This window comes from Psammomys obesus, unplaced genomic scaffold (genome assembly GCF_907164565.1).
Source record: "Psammomys obesus unplaced genomic scaffold, mPsaObe1.curated_primary_1811, whole genome shotgun sequence".
NCBI classification, from domain to species: Eukaryota; Metazoa; Chordata; class Mammalia; order Rodentia; family Muridae; genus Psammomys; species Psammomys obesus.
The window spans coordinates 4,924,309-4,947,989 of record NW_026590663.1 but is presented as its reverse complement, the minus strand read 5'-3'; the positions used below and the strand labels follow the sequence as shown (position 1 = coordinate 4,947,989).

At 42.5% G+C, this 23,681-nt stretch overlaps 1 protein-coding gene across 1 annotated transcript; it reads left to right on the top strand.

Annotated features, from left to right (window-relative positions):
• The first annotated feature begins 2,612 nt into the window (after positions 1-2,612).
• Positions 2,613-23,681, top strand: Gpr37 (G protein-coupled receptor 37). The gene is made up of 2 exons (XM_055608155.1): positions 2,613-4,392; positions 21,807-23,681. Exons 1-2 carry the CDS (start codon positions 3,385-3,387, stop codon positions 22,623-22,625), a joined length of 1,827 nt encoding a protein of 608 aa, XP_055464130.1. The 5' UTR covers positions 2,613-3,384; the 3' UTR covers positions 22,626-23,681.

Here is a 23,681-nt window from a genome sequence, read left to right as displayed (position 1 = left end):
CTGTCTGCAAGCATATCAGAATATCATTAATGGTGTCAAGGGTTGGCTCTCTCCTATGGGCTAGGTCTCGGTTGGACCAGGCTTTGGTTGGACATTCCCTCAATCTCTGCTCTATCTTTACACTTGCACATCTTGTAGGCAGGGTAAATCTTGGGTCAAAGTTTTTGTGGGCAGGCTGGTGTGCCCCCATCCACAAAGGAGCTTGCCAAGTTAGTGGGTATCCTCTTCAGTCTCTATGACCTCTGCTAGTAGGAGTCTCAGCTAATGTCACCCCCCTATCCTCCCAGAAGCCTAAGCCGCCTTAGGTCTCTGGCTTGTCACCGAGATGCCTCTGCCCATGGTTCCTCTTCTCTATGTAGGCCTTCTGTCCTCTGACCCCACTCCCCCCAAGTCCGATCTCCACCTTCATTTCTCTCTGCACTCCCTCTCCTTCCGTGTTCCCACTCTTCAGCCACTACCACTGTCTATTCTAAGTGAGAGTCCAGCACCCTCCCTTGGGTCTTCCTTGTTACTTATCTTCTTTGGGTCTTCAAACTGTAGTATGTTTATCCTGTACTATATGGGTAAAATCTGCCTATTAGTAAGTACATACCATGTGTGTCTCTCTGGGTCTGGGTTACCGCACTCAGGATGATATTTGTATTTCCATCCATTTCCTCTAAATTTCTTGACCCCCCCCCCCCATTGGAATAGCTGGTAGTATTTCATTGTGTAAATGCACCACAGTTTCTTTTTTGATTCTTCAGTTGCAGGACATCTAGGTTTTTTTTCCAGATTCTGACTACTACAAATAAAGCCACAAGTGTTCTTGTTGTATGGTGGAGCATCTTTTGGGTATAGCTGGAGTGGTATAGGTGGGTCTTGAAGTAGCCCTATTCCCCATTTTCTGAGAAAGTGCCAGATTGATTTCCAAAGTGGTTGCACTTCCTCACCAGCACTTGCTGTCCCTTGAGTTCTTGGTCTCAACCATAGAACCTGCTGCTTACTGCCTGGTGTCCACTAATTATAAAGTCACCGTGGCTTCAGAAGAGCGTTGGATACACTTCAAACATTCTGTATAAAAGTAAATTTATTTCTCAGACTGTATTTAAGGCCCAGTGCTTCCTTGTGAGTACATATTGATAAGCGATTTGGTTTTTTGAATGCTTTACTGTTTATGTGTGTTTTTTCCTTAAGTGATTTTGTGGGGTTTGTATTTTTTTGTAATATTCATCCTGTTTACATTTTCAGATTGACTTGTTCATTAGTGTAATATCACTGCTCTGAAAAAAATGAATGCAAATTTACTAAAGTGAAATGCAAAAAAAAAAAAAAAGTTCTAGAAGTCAGAGGCAGGAATTAGGGTGAGGAGACAATATAACTGTGTCCCGTATCCCAGCTCTCATTCTTTAAGCCTGTGGCCTGGTTTCACCTTCCCATTTCTCTCCACTTTCTTAACCTTTCTCATGTTGGGTCCCACTAGTTACAATGCGCCACTTTGTAACCCATGACACTTTTGCCATCTGTGGATATTTAATAAATCTCACTGTAGAGTCCCTTTTGCCATGTGAGCTCATATTCACAAATGCCAGTGCTTAGGATGCAGACAGCTTGAGGCTCTTGACTACGATTCTTATGTTTTTATTGTATTTTCTCTCTCGTGTCCTTAGATAATTCTTCTTTTGTTGCCTTTGTCTCTTTCACAGTATGTGCATTTCTTCCTTTTTTCCTTATTTGGTCTGATATTTGTTTTATTGACTTTACCATGATTGCTATACAGGGCTATGGGTATATAAACGTTGGAAAAGCATGGACAGCATGCTGGGAGTTCAGCCCCCTTCTGCTGTCAGTTCTCAGTTCTCAGCACATCCCAGATGCTGCTTTCCTTTTGCTCGGGGCAATTTGCCCTAACTTCCACGGCCTAGCGGGATGCTCTCAAAGTCAACGTCAAAGGTAACGGAGCACCTGCGGCCTTCTCACGTTACAACCGGCTCTCTCCCGGAGTGCGTGATGCCTGTGAACTCTGCTTCTCTTCTGTCTCTGCTCTGGGGAATCTAAGACTGTGAATGTGTCACTACTCCCCGGGGAGTCTGAGGCCTGAGCATGCGCGCCAGTTGCTACCAATTGTTGCCGCTTGCAGGAGTCTCGCCCTTTCTACGTTCTCCTGGGATCCCCGCCCGCACGCGGGGTCCCGAGATCCGCCTCTCTTCTGGGTGGTGAAGGGTTACATCGGGCTAGTTGGACTACCTAGGGCAGTAATTCATGGAGTTCATGTCCTCGGCTCTAGCCGCGCAGACTCGGCGCCTCCGCCCTTGTTCCCTGGTTGCTCCCAGCTTCCGACTGAAAGCCGCTGTGAACGGCTTGAATGAAACGTGTGTGGGTTTAGTGTGTGGTAAAACCACCAGGGGATCCCGTCTCTCCACAAACCAGATGCTCTGCTCGAAGGAGAAGGAGAGGGAGGAGGCCTGAAGCGGGGCGCGCGCAGTGGCTGAGCGGCTGAGAGGCCGGGCCACCTCCCCTGCGGACCACGCACCGCTCCGCCCGCCTGAGGCGGTTCCAGGCACCACGCTCTCCACCCGGGGTGAGATGGTGGTGGCAGGGACAAGCTCCTGCAGCCCACAGCACTGTGCACAAAACAGCAGCAGCTCCCGCTCCCCCCTCTCCCTCCACCCTCCTCAGTCCGTGCGCTAAAGCGCAGCCGCCGGCTCCATCCCCTTGTCAACTTTGAGCCGACGAAGCAGCAACTTTGACAGCGGCCGCTGGTTCGGAATCTGGCTTCTCCTTGGCAACAGTCCCTTCGAAAGTCGCCGGAGTTAGAGGAGGCAGGAGTTTCCTCTCAGCACCAGCGTTGCCTGTTTGCAACGGGTCCCCCGCCAGCCCAGCCGCGAGTGGGATTGTGACAGTTAGTCCCCTGGTGGAGGGGACTTGTTTTCCTTTCTCTCTAGAGACCTCGGCTAACGACTGGATAAAGCTGTTCGGAAAGGATGTAAATAGCAGAGCAACTGTTACCAAGAAGGCAGCCACCACCCAAAGGCTGGGAGGAGCGCGGGGCTTCCTCCGGGCTGAGCCCAGTCGCAACATTAGGCAACAATCAGGTGGTGTTCGCAACTTTTCAAGGTCAGCCTGGTGGATCAGCTGTTTCCCTCGGAACCTTCCGGCGCACAGAGCTTGGATTAGATCTGGCTGGGAAATGCACAGGACGTCAACCGTGGAAGGGTTTTAGGGGTGTGTTGGTGACACCCTCCTTCCCCGCGCGCCCTGGTCCCTGCTCTCCCACAATCTTCAGCTCCCCACCACTACCCAGCGGTGAGTATGTGACATGAGTCTAACTCTCTGCACCAAGTTTGGCAGCAGGTGTCGGTGCTAAGAGAGAGCAGGGCTGCTAGGTTGCGCCCTCGCCGAGCCATGCCAGCCCGGGGCGCGCCTCTCTCGCGCACATCGCCGCTGCTGCTCCTGCTGCTGCTGAAGGTTTCTGTCTCTGCTGCCCTGAGCTTTGTCCCTGAACCCAGGAATGGAACTTGTCTGGGAGCGGGCTGTTCCCCACTGATGATCCAAAGCCGCAGCAGGGATGCCCGGGGACCTGGGAATTCTGCCGGAGACGTCCTGCGAGTCCGTGCGCCCAGGGGGAAACTGGAAGCAGAGGTGAGAGGGGCGACCTCCTGGGGCCTCCCACCGGCCAGGGGCGGTGACACAGGTGTGAGTGATGAGGCCGTGGCTGCGGCGGCTCCTCCTGGACCCTTGGGACTTCCAACCAAGCCACCTGGCGCCCGGAGATGGAAAGGTGCCCAGGGTAAAGAGCCATCTGGACATTTGGGGAGAAGGGACCCCACGGACCCCCAGCTTTTCCTTCAGACCTCTGAAGGGAAAGAGATGAGTCCCGGGGGCGCTGACATTCCCTGGAGCAGCCACGAGCAGAGCGTGAAAACGGAACCTGAACCCAGAGATCTTTTTTACTGGCCACGAAGAACTGGGCAACTCCAGGGTTCCCACCACAGGCCTCCAGCCATGCACGAAGGGAGGACCCTTGCTCCTCCAGGCAGGGCATTACCACAAAACGGGTCTTCAGATGACTGGGTCCCTGACCAAGGGGGTCCGCGCCGTGGAAATAGCACTAACAGGCGTGTGAGACTGAAGAACCCCTTTTACCCCCTGACCCAGGAATCCTATGGAGCCTACGCGGTCATGTGCTTATCTGTAGTGATATTTGGGACCGGCATCATTGGCAACTTGGCGGTGATGTGTATCGTGTGTCACAACTACTACATGAGGAGTATCTCCAATTCTCTGTTGGCCAACCTGGCCTTCTGGGACTTCCTCATCATCTTCTTCTGCCTCCCCCTGGTCATCTTCCACGAGCTGACCAAGAAGTGGCTTTTGGAAGATTTCTCCTGCAAGATCGTGCCCTATATCGAGGTAATGCCTTCTAGCGACTGCCTGTATCGGTTTCCGGATTTATATAGTCAAGGAGCAGTGGCTGGATAAAGCCGCCTGCTGGGACTGCTTGCTTCTTTCTCTGAATCTCTTCTCTTTTCTCCAGCCACATGTGCGTGCATGCGTGTTCATGAAAAAAGGAGCTTTGCTAAACCATCTTCAAACTCCTCTACTCCTAGCCTGTGAAAAAAAGACGGTTCTATAGTATGTACAACTGTCCTCTGGAGATGGCGGTATTTCAGACTTGGCACCCGTCAGAGAGCCCCGCGGTTGTCCTTAATGGAACCTAGTAAAGGGGGGGGGTCATTAGCATTTATTTACTGAAGTTCTAGTATTTCACTGTGACTCCTCCACACTCCCATCCCTCAGAGAGACCATTGAGCATTTTTTCAACCATCAAAGCTGGAGTTATCTTATATATATATATACAAAAAATCAGTCTTTGCTATTCAGTTGACCTCATGACATATTAGGGACCTCCAAAATTAGTTTACACTGGTAAGCTGTCTGTCCTGCTATTTCGACTAAATTATTAGACCTTCCTTGTTTCTCTCTGGATCCATCTCACCTTTGAACTTAGACAAAAAAAATAAGACGTTATCCCTGTGTCTTGTACTCTATATTTACAGAGTATATTGCACAAATATGCCATTACCGTGGCTGTGGAGAATAGGCTATTTTTGAGGGATTTACTTGTAACATAAGAACATTTCTGAACAAGAAAAGTTAGCTTCCAAACTCTGGAAATGAAAATTGTTTGAGCAAGGCGAGATTTTCCTGCTTCGTGTCAGAGCTATTGTACTAGTCATTGCTCCAGTAGTTGGAATGTGCTCTGTAAATTGGCCTCTCTTTAGACACCAGCTCTTGGAACCTGCCCAAGGGTTTGGCTGCCAGTTGTGATTTTAGCCAGCTGGTTCTTGATTTTCTCCATTCAGATTGTCCATTTCATTTATAGAAACACAAGAAGGGAAACTGTAAATATTCCAGAGCCTCTGATCCTGTCTGGCACCAGGGCCAGTTGACACTGTGTTCAACATTGTCTCAGGCTTAAAACTCCAAGATAAGTAAACAGAAAACAGTGCCTACTTAGAAGGTCCAGAGCCAGAGACAGTCAATAAGACCCTCTGTTACTCTGTCTGGGCTCAGATGTAGGACCATCCATGGCTACAAAATCAGCTGTTGCTACTTACCAGGATCCAGGGCCCCACTTGTTGCCAAGAGTGGAAGGACTCTGAAATACCAGCTTTTATTCTGGAGACAGTTCACTTTTTAACTGGAGAGGACATAGTTGGATTATATAAGAGAATATGTGTCAGTTTGCAATTGGCTTTTCAAAGGCAATTCTGGTTTAAGCTTTCTCTGATTCTTAGTTTTAAACATGCGGAAGACTTAGGGAAGAAGGAAATTTTAAAAATAACAGTGTAAAGTGCAACAGAAGTGGTAGCCCACAAGCAGGAATTGTGTTGGCTTGCCTTACTGGGAACTACAAGACTGGAGTGGTGTGGGTTTATACGTCATGAGGAAAGGCAATGAAAAGGGCAGAAAAAGAGAGCAGGGAAAGAAAGAAATGCCCAAAGTTACTGACGGAAAGCACAAGTGAAAAGAAGTGTATCGAACAGAAGAAAGGACATTAAAACTTAGGTTAGTTTAATGAGACCTAACTTTTCTTAGTCATGGTGTTTTATTGCGCATTTAAATTTCTTTCTCACTAATTCTGAAGTTTTTGTTTTGCTTTTGGTTGTTTGAGTCTAGATCGAATGTAATGGAAGCTGGCCTCAGACATACTGTGCAGCTGAGGATGACCTTGAACTGCTGATCTTCCTGCCTCCACTTGAGGAGTATGGAAATTACAGGTGTACTCCACCATATCAAGCCTGAGAGTTTACAAACACATCATAATAACACTTTATTATGTCTTTTCAACTCGGTTTTCTCATGAAGACCTTTGTTAAAAACCATTTTTTCTTGTTAGTAAAAATATTTCTTTTACTCTCTGTAGTTTTGTTTAGTTTTCTACAACTTTTATATTCTTTTCTGTTTTCCATTATTGAGATTTGGTTCTAATTTTTTCTAGAGAAGCAAAGGTTTGCTTGGAAATATTTCCTTAAAAACATGCTTCATACTATACATTTTTTGTATTCTTATACAGTACTTTTTACTGTTATAATATACATGACAGTCAACTAACCACTACATTTTATTCCATTGAATAATTTTATAATACTGTAACTTGTTTTATAAAAATAAGTATTGAACTATGATGTCAGCTTCCTAATTTTCAGTTTCTCTTTCCTTCCTTCTTTCTTTCTTTCTTTCTTTCTTTCTTTCTTTCTTTCTTTCTCTCTCTCTCTCTCTCTCTCTCTCTCTTCCTATTTTTAAAATTAAATTTATTTAGTCACTTTACATCTGACTGCAGCCCCCTCCTCTCCTCCTGGACCCAGCCTCCCACCCTTTTCTCCCTTTCCCCTTCTCCCCTTCTCAGAAAAGCAGAGGATGCCCCCATCTCTGTGTCAACCCACCGCAGCACTATAGACCAAACTTAAAATACACTGTTTCTGGTATTTTCAAAGAAGTAAAAGGGATTTTGCCACTGTCAGAAGATCGATTGCTGAGTATACAGATCCTGAGATGGAGTTTTGTGTGTATAGGTTGGGGTGGGAGAGGGGATGAAGTTTGTTGGGACATGATCAGGTTCAACACTTGTTTATCATTGAAGTACGGGTGGGCAGAGGGAGAATTTTAACTATTTATGAAGTTTCCCAAAAGACCTCAGCTGACACCATGGACCTCCTAGGGTTAGGGTGGCCATGAAGAAACATCCTGAATTGAATAAGAAGGCCTTTTTAGTCTTTAATAGTCCCACCACTGGATGCCTTCGCATAACCTTGAGACCAGTGAACCTCTTTGGTGAAGAACAATTTCTAGAAAAGGCTGCAACCCAGAGTCAACAAACACCCATACGCCATTTTCCAGTGGAAGCAATGCTTCATCCCTGAAGGGTGCATCAGGAGCACCCTGGGTAGAGAGCGACAGCACTCACTACCCTGGCTTTATACTTATTGAGCAAACTAGACAAGAGGGGAATGACACCGGGACATGACACAAATGTCCCAAGGCACCCAGAGCCGCAGACTCCACAGTCTGGGTTGCTGCTTGCTGACGAGAAAAGCAATTCATAAAGCAAAACTTTATCTAATGAGCAGTCCCTTTGTTTTTCTTCCTCCTTCTTTGCAGCTTTTGAAAAGGATCCCTGTATATATCAGAAAAGAAATCCTCATTAAGCCAGTTAGCACCATTCAGTCCATGAACCTCCTAGCTTTTGCTATTCAGAAGTTCCTGTTTCTGCAAGAAACTCCATGGGTTGTGGCTGATTTATGTTTTTAAAATCTTAACACCCATGGCTGGGCTTAAATCTAATAAAGAGGAAGAGCAACAGAACAGTGGGAACATGGAGGTGGTGAAGATAACATAGATTTGGGAGTTACCATCATGGACACATTGGTTTAACTTGGTCTATCAGAGACGCCAGGGGAAAGAATAGTCAGAGAAATTGATAAAGGTATTGTGTGTCTGTGTGCTGTGGAAATGGGGTATGGGTTGTAGAAAGGTAATAGCGCGGGAGTTCCTAACCATCCTAGTCACCAAGGATAGAGCATATGTTTAGAGCCAAATGATTCAGACACCAAAGATGGCAAGCAGAACAGCTCTTCGCTCACTAGTTGATGGATGCAAGCCAGTCAGAGCCAGTGTATCAGATGATCCCAGACCATTGCCAAACAATTACTTCTGTTTAGATGTTAATTGTGGGTTTCCAATGATATAAGTTCCCTGTAGTTTCAAGGACCCACACCCTCAAGGAATGGCAAAAGGCTCCCAGTCAGTCTCAGATATACCAGATTCCTGTGTGGAGATAAAAGGTGACTCAAGGGAACTCATCCCACCAGGAATTCTGGTCAGAAGGAATTTGTGAACAATCTAGAATGTTTTCTCATGAAAAGAGGTGGCATTTCCAATGGCTCTGGACATACTAGTCCTAAACTGTGTAAAACAAATGATTCTGTCATTGCCTTGGCTTGTACTTAGAACTGACAAGTGAAGAAAGGAAGGGTAACTGGACCCTAAAGAAAGCACGGCCAGTAACTGCAGCTCTACACAGCATTTCCTAAAGCCCACATTCAAGTAATAGCGCATTTATCATAGCAGATGCTAACTTTGCTTTAGTGGTGGATTAGCTATTAGGTATTCTGATGGACTTTTAAGTGGAAACATGCAGTTTTATGAGCAATTTGGAAGTTACTAATAATATTCTCAGGGAAAATGGACTCAGTCTGTGAGAATGCTACTTAACAAATGTTTCATGACTTCCCATTAATACAGTTGTAATCATTTCCTACATTTCCAAGCACGGGAAAATGTTTAGCTGGAGATTCCAGCAAGAAAGAGAATCCGTTTCCCCGACTGTGCTTTCCAGAAGCAGTGTTTGGTGAAGTTAACCAAAATTGGAGCTTAATAAATAAAAGCTAAGATAATCAACTTTGAGCTTCAAACAGTTGACATTGTTGCTGTAAAAGTGAGACAATTTCAAAAGATCCTCAGTGAAGCATGAGGAGGGAAGCACATTTTTCTTTGTTTCTCTACCTAAGATTATCTGACACTAAGCTCTTAAGGATTATGTATAAAACAATAGTACCTGATAACCGACTAAGCACAGTCTGAATAATTCATTGGTGTCTATGAGCCTTTTTTTGTCTATGTCATCATGTTTCCATTGATCCACCCTCCTATTCATTCATTACACATTTATTAGGCTTTTCTTCAGTGAAAGGCGATGTGTTAGGAGAGGTGGGAGGGGGGTAAGATGTGAAACGTTCCAAGATGAATATCACAGATAAAGTATAGTTATTAAAGTTTTGAAAGAGTCATAGAATGTTCTATAGCATTACTGAAACTGTAATATAGGCTTTAAGGAAGCTTTTGGGACTTTCTGGAATGGTCTCAGATAGATCAGTCTACAATTATGAGTTATGACCAAAGATGGAGAAATTCAGTTGGAAACTCTGCTCCCTATAATGTTCTTTTCAATTACATTCTCTCCACTAATATACCTTTCCCTCCTGTTAATGTGTTACAGTCCTACGTAGTTGTGTCACTTTGGAAGGACCTAGACCTGCATCTGAGGTGTAGACTGATGGTCGGGGGTCAAGATAGCAAGCTTTGTCTCTGATGCTGGAGTCATGTTCCTATCCTTCAAAAGTACTTCTTCATTTTACCTCTCAAGAACTTACCTGCCAAGGTCCCATAATTAACTCAACCATGTTTGCAAGACTAACTCTTAACTATCCTCACTGGAATATTATTCTTTGTGAAAAAAAAAAAAAGATGATTTAATCTAAAATACCATGGTAGAGAATGAAAATATTACAGCTTCAAACTTTGTAGTCTTTCTATTTGCAAAGTGGGTGTTGAGTATTTAGGTCATTTCCATAAAGTGCAGGCTATGATCTTAGTATCAAAGTTGTTATCAAGGGCAGATGCTTTCTGCTTGCGTGTTTATGATTGTTTTCAATGATATCTTTCTTCACGTTCTTGGATGATTCATAGCATTAATGGGGTCAAGATCACTTATTTCCTTCTTGCCTAGAATGGCTTGTTTTCCTTAGACCTTTGTCTCTATTAACGGCTGCTACTGTGTTGCAGAATAGCCTTGTGTTATCATGCCTCCCCTCCCTTTCTTCTTACCTGCTCTGTCTTGTGTCTTGTCCTTTGTTCAAATATCTTTTTTTTTTTTTTACAGGAAAAACAGTCTGATAAAATAATTCACACTAAGATGTCAGAGTTGCAAATATTTGCCTCTAGTAAGAGGACTGAATAAAGAAAGGCTATTTCCTTATCACATTACCAATAGCGGAATTTTAGTTAAAAGCTACAATATTTAATGTTAAAATGTTCCTTTAATATGATTAAAATGGTAGAAATATTCAACTACAAACAATTCTGTTTTCAGTTTATACTCACTATCATGCAAGTCGATTTGACTAATGCCAGAGAAGTAAGCTGAGAGTCTGCTGACTGTCTCTCGATACCTACCCAGGACCCAGCTGAGATGCCCTTAAGATAATTGCAGCTGTCCTTAGGATGGGGAGAGTCATCATAATGATACCAAGAATTGTAAACTGGACTGTGAGCTTGGGAAAACATGGCATTTTGAAACAAATTTATACTTCCTGGGAATAAATATCAGGTAGAAAATATCTTTAGAAGGGTTTGTTTGAGAGGGTAACATCTTTTAAAGACAAATGGTGTGAATATTGCTCAATTTCCTCCTATTAAAATTAATGAACATTTGACAAATAGTTAGCTAAATAATGTTAGATAAGGAGAATTTAAATGACTTTCTGAAATACAGAAGTGATATACTGTGCTCTAGAAGTTGTGGTTGAAAGGAAACCTTAGTTCCAGCTAGAACTTGAAAGAAAAAGCATACAGGATCAAGACAAGTTTTGAAGGAATGTGTTGGTCTTAAAATAGTCTTATTTGGTTTTTTAGACTTGTTGTTAAGCTGAAACAACAGCAGTACATACAGGAGAAGGCTGAAATCCAGGGAGTTGGCAGTTGATGTCTTCTGTGTATTTTTCTCAGTGACATTTAAAAATCACGTATAAATGAAATAGGCTAGATGTGACAGACTAACAGTTTGGTCCAAATGCGGACATGTTAAATTACATATTGTTCACTTTCCAAGGCCGAGAAACCTTCTGTTGTGGACTTGTGGTCTTGAAGAACGCTTTGATTTCAGAGCTGTATGCACACTTAAAGAACAAGGCTGATTTCTTTCGCTGTACTGTCTTTGGTTTGGGGAATACTTATCAAAGCTCCTGCCATCCTGATCATCTGTACTTATTCTGAAATGAAGACCTTTTTCATAAAGGTCATCTTATTTGCAGAGATCTGGTCAACAACAGTTCTTTTGAGTGTGCTCCTCCATGATCTGCAGTATCCTTTTCCTGGTGAAGTTGCCCTGAAGTGTTGCAAAGATGAAGATTATGGAAAATGCAAGAAAAAAAAATAAAACAAAAACCAAAGGCATACAAGTTCAAGCCATTTTCTTTGAAAGGAAAGTTCCCTGTGCTCATCCTGCCCCTTCCTGACTGGGTGTTAGTCCTGTAACAACCACTGACATAATAGACTGCCATTCATGGCCCAAATGAATGGGTGTTCTCAACAATAATGTCCTTGTTCCCTAGGGTCACTTGTAAACAAAAGACACAATATAAATAGATGTATTAAACATTTTCGATATAAAGGCAAAATCAGAGTACAGTTTTCATGACCTTGTTTAGAAATGTCCCTACTTTACAGAAGTTATTTAAGCATGTAGATTCAAGCTCACATGAAGAAAACTGATTAGAACTGTACTGATCTTTGTCTGCAGTGTTTACAGACTCCAATGGAAGACTTAGCAAAAGGTGCTTTTTATTTTGTAAAAGTTCTGCTTACTTTATGTGCTTTCTTGGGTATTTCACAACTTCTTCTTTTTTATCCAGTATCTTTTTAAAAATTGCTTTAAATTAATTTATTTTTAATTAATTATAGATTATTCACTTTGTTTCCCAGCTGTAGCTATTTCCCTCCCTCATCCCCTCCCAATTTCACCCTCCCTCCCTCATCTCCCACGCCCTTCCTCAGTTCACTGATAGGGGAGGTCCTCCTCCCTTTCCATCTGACCCTAGCCTAGACCTGATAGGTCTCATCAGGACTGACCTTCATAGTCTTTCTCTTTGGCCTGTATGGCTGCTCCCCACTCAGGGGGAGGTGATCAAAGAGCCAGCCATCGCATTCAAGTCAGAGACAGTCCCTGTTCTCATTACTAGGGAACCCACTTGGACACTGACCTGCTATGGGCTACATCTGTGCAGGGGTTCTAGGTTATCTTCATGAATGGTCCTTGGTTAAAGTATCAGTCTCAGAAAAGGCTCCTGGGCCCAGGGTTTTGGTTCTGCTGCTCTCCTTGTGGAGCTTCTGTCCCTTCCAGGTCTTTCTATTTCCCCCTTCTTTCATAAGATTCCCTACTCTCTGCCCAAAGTTTGGCTATGTGTCTCAGCATCTGCTTTGCTACCCTGCTGGGTAGAGTCTTTCAGAGGCCCTCTGTGGAAGGCTCCTGTCCTGTTCCCTGTTTTCTCCCTCTTCCGACATCCATCCCATTTGCCTTTCTGAATGAGGATCTTACCCAGGGTCCCTAATAGTTGTTCTACACCTTTTTTGTTATAAGCTTTGGCAAAACGGACCAACAGCTGACTTAGGCAGGATCCCCACGAATCACTGTTTTTGTAAAAGGCTGACATGCTTTTTTTTTTTTTTTTTTTAATTTTATGTGTGTGAGAACCTGCACGTGTTTATGTTCATCTCTGGTGCCCGCAGAGGCAAAACGAAGGTATCGTATCCCCTGAAAACGGGGTTGTCGACGGTTGTAGCTTTCACATGGATGCTGGGAACTGAACTCCAGTCCTCTATAGGAGCGATGTTCTTAACCACTAACCCATTCTCCAGCCCCTACGTTCTTTTCATGTGGTTGTTTTTTTAAAGATTAATTTTGCAAGTTACCTTACAATAAAGTAAGATTCAACAGGGCATGTTCCTATGTATGTGTCTGTGTACTTTGTCCTCATTCATGACCTCTGCTCTAGCTGGTTCGCTTTCTTCCCTGAGTATCAACTTCTGCTTCCCTAACGCATTTATTCCGTTGCTTTATTTCCCAGCTCCCCTAAGATGACTTCCTTCAATGTTATGATCCTTTTCTAGTTTCTTAACCTGTACACATACATAACACACAAACACACACATGTGCATGTCTACATACGCTCAGGGAATTTTAAATCTATGTTCTGCATATGAGAGAAAAGATGTGATACTTGTCTTTTTTGAATATAAACTGTTTTGCTTAACATTATAATTTTCAATTCTATTTGCTTTTGTTTGAAGTTTTCTTTATGGTCCCATTAAAGAAAATTCCATTGTGTACAACATTTAAAAAGATCTGTTCATTCTCTGATTCCTGGACCTTTTTCTAATGCAACAGTAGCAACAAGTGTGTCCAAGTGTGCTATAGCTGGGATTTATAGCAATTTTTTTCAGTTTTTATTTTTTGAGGGTTCTTCATACTGAGTTTCATAGTGTTTTCACAAGTTTAAGTTGTTACCAGCAGTAAATGAAGTTTCCTTTTCTTTCTCATGCTTGCCATATTTGTGCCTTTTTTTTTTTTTTCCTTTCTTTTCTGGAAGATATTTATTCTAGCTGGGAGAGAAGGAATCGTAAGGAGGATATAATTTACATTTCACCAGTGGCTAAGAATGTTGCACACTTTTTCAAATATCTATTGATCATTTGATATTTATCCAATTGTCTATTCAGTTTACCAGCTCATTTATTGGTTATATATTTTTTCAATGTTTAATGTTTAAATTCATTATATATTCTAAATTTTAATCCCCTGTCTAATGTCTAGTTTGGCCAAACACCTTTTCCTATTTTGTAGGCATATTATTTTTCTGCTCATTTTTTTAACCCATGTGGAAGACTTTTTACTTCATGAAGCTTCATCTGTTTCCTGTGTTTTGAAATCCTTCCTACATGGTATTAGTGAAGCTTTCTTCAGAATCTAACACTTCACCGAATTAAATTCTTGAGCAATGGAAACTATGCATTCTGCTATATCTTGAATTGTAAAGTATGTCTTCTGTCATTAACAACCTGTGATTACTGTTTTGCCTTGTTCTGTTGTGTATTTTATTATTTTTTAAATATAATTTTTTATTTATTACAATTAATTCACTTTGTATTCCACCTGTAGCTTCATCCTTAGCTCCTCCCAATCCTACCCTCTCTCTCTCTCCCTTCCTCACTCATCTCCCCCTATGTCTTTCCCCTAGTCCACTGATAGGGGAGGACCTCCTCCTCTTCCATGTGACCCTAGCCTATCAGGCCTCTTCAGGACTGGCTGCATTGTCTTCCTCTGTGGCTTGGTAAGGCTGCCCCACCCCCAGGGGGAGGTGATCAAAGAGTTACCTGCTGAGTTTATGTCAGAGATAGTCCATGTTTCCCTTACTAGGTATCCCATGTGGAGACTGAGCTGTTGTGTATTTGAAAAGAACCTAAAAAAAAACCCCTGACCTTTAAGACCACTTAAGCTTGAAAGAGGAATCCTTCTTTTGTTTTTATGAAAGAAGAGGGTTTCACACTGACACTTTCCCTAAAGACAGTGTCACTTATACTGTGTTAATTTCTCCTCAGTGGTGTAACATAGCTGTTTTAAACTGGTCATCAATAAGACTGAGCAGAAATTTGAGAGTCATGGTACCATAGAAATTTCCAAGAAGAACATGGCATTTGATAGTAGGAGCTATGAGTCTCATAACTACTCAATTGAGTTTCTTTAGTTCAGTCTTGCTAGTGATAAGGGTTTTCTTGAAGAACCCTGTAGTTTCTAGGCAGGGACTATAGCGGTGCTGTTTCATTATGAAGTATTGGTTTGGTTATCTTCTATAACAAAATTTATATACGAGCTCTGAAAGCCATATCCCTTAAACTCCATTATAGTTTTAAAATTCTACATTTGGCCTATGCTTCTTCTGTTGCATTGGTGTAATTTTCCACAGTACACAATAAAAGGAGGAGCTACACTACCCTCCTCCTTATTGAGCAAAGTGGGTCAAGGGCAAGATGGCAACTCCTCTCTATCATGGGATTAGATGTGAGCTGAAACACCTGGGTCATTAATGTATGAATTTTACCCAAACTACAATTAGGGACAAAACTTTTTTATATGAATTCGAAATGGAACCCAGTTTGGGTTAGTAAAACATTTAAAATATAAAATGCCATGTGACTCTTATAATGAGTGGTTTCAATTTGAAGCATTCATTTTCAAGAACTTCATAAATCCTCAAATTGGCAAGTGTTACCGGAGTCGCAGCTCCGTCTCTAAAATGTATCACAGATAGGAGAAAAGTTGAGTCTCCATTTAGACATTAAATGATCCTGTGAATGATGAAAATGACAGATGAAGTCAATGACCTTAATTCTGGGCTATTCTTTTCCTAAAGAGGAGAAAATCTTTTCCACTTTGTGAGGGTCACTGTACATGACAGACCCAACAAAAAGCACATTGAGAGCCAAATTCTGGGTGGTCTTCAGGGTCTCTTGCCGATGTCTTTCATCCTCTCAGCCTAAAGATTTGAATGCATGCCTTAAGGTACAATTCATGACTATATCAATTGTTAATATGTAATTTAAAAAGCCAAATCTCAAATTTACACCAATTTAATGGATTAAGTAGCACATGGGTGTTATTTGCCAAGATTCAGAGCGTAACCTTTGAGAGGTATAATATGGAAAGTTTTATGATTTGGTCTGCTTAGGGAGCTAGTAAGACACCTGTAGCAATCTCCTTAAGCGATATTTGAAAATTGTATTTCTCTTCACATCTCCTTGAATTGACACACTGAGTGGCTTCTGAAATACATGGAACTGTCCCGGAGTAAGCTGAGTCACAGAAGACATGCTGGGCATGTGTAAAGCCAAGCCTATCTATCTGGTAGAGCTATTGCGTACCCAGATGTCTCCTTGCTAGACAGCAGTAGGTAAGAGGTAATGGAAAAAGTCTACTCTAGCTTTGAAGTCACTTGAGGATGAACTCTATGCCTCGTGCACTATGGTTCTTATCAGGAACCATGATATGATAAATATATGTTTATATATATATATATATATGTATATATGCATGTACATGTGTGTACGTGTGTGTGTATGTGGACAAGCACTCATGCTTACAGAACTGAGCTGATAGAACACTCTCTTTGCTACTAAGAACAGAATTCAATAAATCCACAGCGATCACAGTGTAGTTCCGATTCAGGAGAGGGACCCTTCAGCCCATACTTTGGTACTGTATTTAAAACTTCCCCATGTCAGGTCTCAGACTTGGACTATTGCTGCATCCATGTCATCCCTGGGAGCCATGATGTCAGTGGCTGCAGCTCTCTGAAGCCTCCCTCCACTGGGTGATGACAGGGCAGAGGCTGAAGGAGCTTTATTGTTGCTTCTCCGGGGGACAGAGAACAGCGGGACATTGTTGTTTGAAAGAAAGATCTTTGAGGTTTTTATTTTGACTCTGCTGCCTTTTCTGCATCTTGATGCCAATCCCTTAACAACTTATTTCCCCAGTATTTAAAACTCTCTGCTTCTAGCTTTCTTCTAGCCTCGGAACTCTCAAAACGAAGAGTCTTGTCTCCCACAGGTGTTTACAGCTTCTGCTGTTAATTATTCTCCCCATTGCCATTTGGTTCACTCACCCCACCTCAGGGTGTTGCACCAAAGAACCGCCTACCTAAGCCAACGCCTGAAATCCTTTCTCCCAACAGAATGCTTCACAGTGAGGCTGACTTTAGCCATCAGATGTGGCCATTACATGAAAAAGATCCAGAGTTCGTAATGCAGTTTTATAATTGCGTATAATTGCACTATTCATTTTCCTAGAATTTTAATAAGCTGCCAGTAAACAAGCACATTTAAAATTGTGATAAGAATCATTTCATGTTATCTTAACATTTAGGCATTTTAATTACATGGGAGACTTCATACTCGAGTATGCAGAAACTGGGCCAGTGCTCCTTATTCTGATGATTTTTATTAATTTGTCTCTGAGATAAACAGCTAAAATTTTGACATGTGCTAAAACCTTCTATAAATAGTTTGGGGAATTACTTGGCAGACCCTCTTCACATCGTAAAATCACATCGTAAAATCTGGTGCATGAGTGAATTTTCAGAAACTATCTGAAGTAATAGGGCTGCAGGTGGTGACAGCAGGGGAGCGCAGAGGTCGAAGACTGGCATTTGGGCTGCGGTTGCCGTTGGCAACTACATTTCAAGGGCTATCAGCATTTAGGGTAGCCCAGCTTTTCCTACTGTCTCCTTCAACAACCCTTCTCGATGCTTTTGTGAGCTTTCTGGGTTCAAGATATTTCAGTGGGAGTCTGAAATATCAGAGAAGCACACTTTGGAAACAAGCAGCCAGATACAGGAAGGATGGGAATTGTGCACATGAAAACTGGAGTGATTCCTCAATAGGAGAAGATAGAGACACAAAGATTCTGGCCTGATACTGAAGCTTTGGGACTATGTACATAGAATTAATGAGCTAGTTGCCACGTGTAAATCTTGCTTAAAATTTGTCCTGATATTTGTTGTGAGATGAACTGTACAGAAACTGGGAAATGTTTATTTTTATTTTTATTTTTATTTTCTAGACAGGAAACATATTCTCATATTCCACAGTCTCAGCAGCTGGCAATCTGCCACTCCCATTTGGTACTTGTGTACCATGTACATTTGTTCTGACTTCTTATGAGATGTCCTATAACTTATTTGGAGTTAAAGAGGCAAACGCTAGCACTTGCAATGTGTGGTTCTGAGTTTAGAAATCTCTAAACTCATAATTGGAAAGAACAAGAGAAGAAAAGTGCTATTCGTCGTGCACCGGGTGCTCCTTGTAAGTCACAAAAGAAAGCTACCAACACATAGGTTGGTGTGCCGAGGCCCTCAGGGACTATGTCCCCCTCTTTCTCTGGTGTTCTGTAGTGCTGAAACTTCCTTTTATCATGAGCATTACTCATTTAAAGAGGATGTGCAGCATAGACCCCAGGGGCTTCATATCTGAGCACACACTCTGAATATATAGTGACAGCGATGACAGGGAGCCATGCACAGAAGCTTTCCTTACTGAGGCCACACAGAGACTCTTGGGAGGATTGGCTGATGACTGAGCATCTGAGGATTTCTGTTTCAGGTTTTTAAATGAAATAAATCAAAAACACTTCAAAATCTGAAACATAAATAACAAAATTTAAAAACTCTATAAAGTGCTGTAATTGCAAGGTGATATTGTGTGATGAGGACCTTTAGATAAAGACAAGCCCTCTCAAAATTTCCTCCAAGGATGGTCGCAGACATTTTTAAAAAAGCCTCCTTAGAAAACAACAGTGCCAGGTGGACCTTAGTTGTAGAAATCTTCAGCAACTCAAGCAGAAATGAGAAGCAAACATACATCAAAAGGAATAACTCATCAATTTAAAAATTAATTTTAATATTTATTATTCATTTCTAAATTGTTTAAACCTTATAAATGAGCATCTATATCACTCCTGACTCTGTCTTCCTCCAATTCTTAGCATATGTGAATGTTTACAATGTGAACGTACAGGTAGTTTTTCATTTTCCCAGCTATAAAGGACTGTTGTTTCTTATATGGGTATTTGGGGGGATTTTGCGAAGAACTTGAATTATCTCCATAACCTCAATTGCAAGCTCTTTATCTGACTGGTTTAGACTCTAATGTAAATTTTTCTTGCCGTTTGCTTTTCATGCAGTTAAAATGTTATCGTTTTCCATTTTCAGATTATTTTCACATATAATAATGAGAGTAGTCATGACATGGGCAATGGCCATATTTCATATTAGAGCTCAGGGACACTGTGAGGTGCATCATGTATGGGGAGGAGAAAGCATATTGGACAGAACCCTCAAAGCAGATTGGCACAGCTCTGGGGACGGTGGCAGATAAAAAACACATGTCTGAGCATCATAGTTTTCTTTTTGCTGTTATAATCCCATTGGGTTCTAAAAAACTGATCCTAACATGACACCTTTATTTTCCTTGCTCTTTTTTTTTTGTCAAGCCATGATAAGTATAACATCATAACATTCTCCTCAACAGGCGTGGGAACAAATGTGCTTGACCTGGTTTCTGGGGGCAAAGCCATCTACCTGCGGCCTTTTTTTTTTTTTTTTTTTTCTGAAATACCATTAACCCTTTAACTTTTGTTTGTTGTCCTTGTTAAAAGCTATAAGAAATGGCCGTATTTTTTAAACTCCTAATTGCTTACGTATCTCAGCAAATGTCTGGGTGGATTTTGTTTCCGGTGATTGCGGTGTTGAGTTGTGACTGTAAGGCTATGCTTCCACTCTTGATGGACTCTAATCTGGAATGACTGCTGCCTGTCCCCACCTCAGTCTTCAGTGCCATGCACATACATGCATTGGGTGGATATCTCTGTGCCTCTCTAGAATGTTCAGGATGCTTAAGGAATATTTTGCAGCTAAGTGATAGTTTGTGTATTGGTTCTTTTTCCATCTCTGTGACGAAAACATTTGACATGAACAACTTAGGAAAGGATTCATGGTTTCTGAGGCTTTCCCTCAGGAGCTTGGGCAGAGCACCACAATGGAGACTTGAGCAGCACACCATGTGTGGGGGCCTATGGTGGATGCTGGGGGGAGTATGGTTATTTCACCTCCTGACAGACCGAAGCAAGGAAAGTAGCTAGAGGAGATAAAGCTCTGAGGACTTGCCTCCAGTGACTCACCTCCCAGGGAGGCCCTTCCCCACACCTCTCACCGCCTGTCAACACAGCCATCACATGATGATCCTGTCTTGGGTTCAGTTCATTCATTAGGTTAGAGTCCTCATCATCAGACTGTCTGAAAACAGACAGAACTGCCTGTGTGCTTCCTGTGTCCATAGGTTTCTTATCCAGCCAAGTTGACACTCAAAATTAACTATCACAGTACATTTACATTAGGAACATGCAGTCTTGGAAAAGCTTAGCTGTGGATGACAGGGATGTATTTCTGGTTAAGCTTGAACTGTTGACTAACTAGGACATTTGACCACAAGCACAAAAGAGCGGTGACTTTTTGATATGATATTCCGTCAAACCATTTTCCTACATGACTATTTCCAGCACTTAGAACTAACCATTTTCTTGGCTCCCTTGTGTATTTTTTCATGGCTATTTTATGTGCATTTTTGTCTTGTTTAAGCATCTCATATTTCTTTACATTTAACGGACATTTGTGTTTGACATGACAAGGGTAATTATTTGATGTTTTATTCTGTAACTCATTTCACTGAACACATGAGCCCGCAGAGGTGCTTGTGTTTTATATATTGTGATTTTGATGTTGTTAATTCGTGTTTCCTTTATCTATGAGACTTCTCTGAGCCCTTCCAGAGAGAAGTTATGCCTTTCTCCATCAGGCCTCTTTAATGATTTTAAACTCCATTTTGGATTTTTCCATCTTACATGGATGATGTAAATTTTAGCCTTCATGTCATGGAAGTTGTTCTCCTAGTTTGGGTTTGACACCCTGTCCCAATTTACCCTGACTCCCATGATATCCATGTAGTTAAGTTTCTCCAGTGTCTTGTTGTCCATCCTCCCCACGCCTCCCCCCCGAACTCATAAAGGAGTCTTTGCTCCAATCCTTATGCACTTCTGTGCTTTAAGGTTAGGTTACATTTATTTATGTGTTTGCGTGTATACACATGTGTTCAGCAGAGCCCCTAAAAGCAGAAGTCGGATGGAGTACCATTGGCAAATGTCGGGTGTCTTCTGCAGAAAGTGGGTTCTGGGGATCAATCTCAGGTCATCAGGCTTGGTGGCAAACACCCGCTGTGCCATGTTCTCAGCTCCCTTACTTACACTGGTCCTAAGCTTGCCTTCAGCCTCTGCGCCTGCACACCTGGTACCCAGCACCAAAACTGTCTTGAAACCCCATCGAGGGAAGCGAGTGTTAGTAACTCACTTGAAATTTATTTTCTCAATGTTCTTGGCCCCTGGAGAATTTCTCTTTCTTGTTTTCCAGAAGTGTATGCCTTGAAAAGAACAGAGAGGATCCTTTATCTTGTGTTTATAAAACACTGGGGGATATCTGCAGTTGAGGATCCTGTGAGAAACAGTCAGCTCAGAACTGGCTGTGTGAGGCAGTGCTGGGCCTCACTCGGGAAAGCATGGCCATCCTTTCAAGTAATAAAAAACAGACACAAGCCAGTCTCTGCTGTTTATCTGGATGTCCTGATGGCTGGCGTTTTCATGGTGACTGAAATTCCTACAGCCTCTAGAGGTTCTGATCTGTGACAGAAAAATCACCCAGGACTTACTGACTTTATAGAAGCTCCTAGCTCTCCCTACTTCCATTGTTCTCTCTCTCTCCACACACACATCAGCCGTGAAATACTACAATTTTTTTTTTTTTAAATCAGGCTTAAATGATTAAAGTAATTGGTTTAGTTTCTCCTCCGCTCTCCAATCTCCTTCTGTTTCCCTAGCTTGGCTCTCCATCTTGAGCTTCCTGACCACCCCTGCGCTGTTCCTCCCGTATTCCTCTCTCCCCTCATCCATTCCTCCTCTTTTTCTCTTCCCTCCCTCCCTTCCTCCCCTCTCCTCCTCTCTCCTGCCCTCTTCTTTGATCTTCTCTCACTTCCCCTGAGGTCTCCTCCCTCCTGCCTTTTATTGTCCGGTTCTGTGATCTCTCAGAACCTGTGTATTCTGTCCCCCACAGGTGGTTTCTCTGGGCGTCACCACCTTCACCTTGTGTGCTCTGTGCATAGATCGCTTCCGGGCTGCCACCAACGTTCAGATGTACTATGAAATGATCGAAAACTGTTCTTCCACCACTGCCAAACTTGCGGTTATCTGGGTCGGCGCTCTGCTGCTGGCACTTCCGGAGGTTGTCCTCCGCCAGCTGAGCAAGGAGGACTTGGGATTCAGTGGCCAGGCTCCTGCAGAACGCTGTGTCATAAAGATCTCTCCTGATTTACCGGACACCATTTATGTTTTGGCCCTCACCTATGATGGCGCAAGGCTTTGGTGGTATTTTGGCTGTTACTTTTGTCTGCCCACAATTTTCACCATCACCTGCTCTCTCGTGACTGCTCGGAAGATCCGCAAAGCGGAGAAGGCCAGCACGCGTGGGAACAAGCGGCAGATCCACCTGGAGAGCCAGATGAACTGCACAGTGGTGGCCCTCACCATCTTATACGGCTTCTGCGTCATCCCTGAGAACATCTGCAACATCGTCACTGCCTACATGACCGCAAGCGTGTCCCAGCAGACCATGGACCTCCTGAACGTCATCAGCCAGTTCCTCCTGTTCTTCAAGTCCTGCGTCACCCCCGTGCTCCTCTTCTGCCTGTGCAGGCCCTTCAGCAGGGCCTTCATGGAGTGCTGCTGCTGCTGCTGCGAGGGGTGCATCCAGAAGTCTTCCACGGTGGCCAGCGACGACAACGACAACGAGTACACCACGGAGCTGGAGCTGTCGCCGTTCAGCACTATCCGCAGGGAGATGTCCACCTTCGCCTCTACGGGGACCCACTGCTGAGGGACCCGTTTGGTCTGCTCCGTCTTCGATTTTCATAGCCCATGGAAAGTTTTATTGCGTATTTTTCCTCACAGGGGAACACAAATGTTTTGAAAAGCAAGTAGAGGAAGACATATTAACTACTTTAGTACTGATTTTGCAAATTAATATTTGTGCTCTGGGAAAAAAAAAAGTTTCTATTTAGATATGTACGAAGAAGGTGGCCAATGGTCTCAGATCATTTTTCCTGCTGTGGTGCTAATATTTTATTCAAAAGTTACTGCACCTTAACAATATTAACTGTTGGATTTCTTTCTTTCCTTCTTTCAGAAACATAATGGTTGTATATTGAAGGTGGGTCTGGGATTTTGCTAGTTATTTTGTGTTCGAGTTGTGATTGAAAATACATTGTATCTGAGACGATCTGTTCTTCCAGCCATGCCAAGTAGCATCAAATAAACTACCCATCCTTCTTTAACATGACTGTCAATCTACTTTTAACCAAGACTCAATAAATTTTTTAATTGCCTTAAATACACAATTGCTGGTCTAATGCACAATTTGAAACTGGCCTTATTGTTTTATAATTACATCTTCCACTGCAGAGTATAACTATACATCTATCACTATGTTATGAAGAAGTTTTTCCAATAATGCTATTTATATGCATAACTCATAAAACTATATTGTACATTAAAATGAAGTTGTATTTTTTTAATATTCACACATAGCTGTAAAATCATTTCTGCACATTTTTAAAAATATGAATAGACGGGAGAGTAGGTGGAGAGTTCTCTCTTTCTGCCTGTCTATTTTAGATCTACCTTTGAGCTGGCACAAAGGGACAGATTTTCCCACGAGGAATGTGGGCAGAATGAAGACTGAGAAGAAAGGTGCTTGCTATCTGATTCTGTCCACTGAACAGTAGTAGCCTCTGAAGTTTTGTGCCTCATATGTGAAACACTCTGAATTCGAACAATTCTTCTAGATTTTTTATTTAACTTTTAATTTTTGTTGAGAATTTCATAGCAGAACTCTTTTACAACCATTTCCAACTCCTCTCACGGCTCTCTCAAA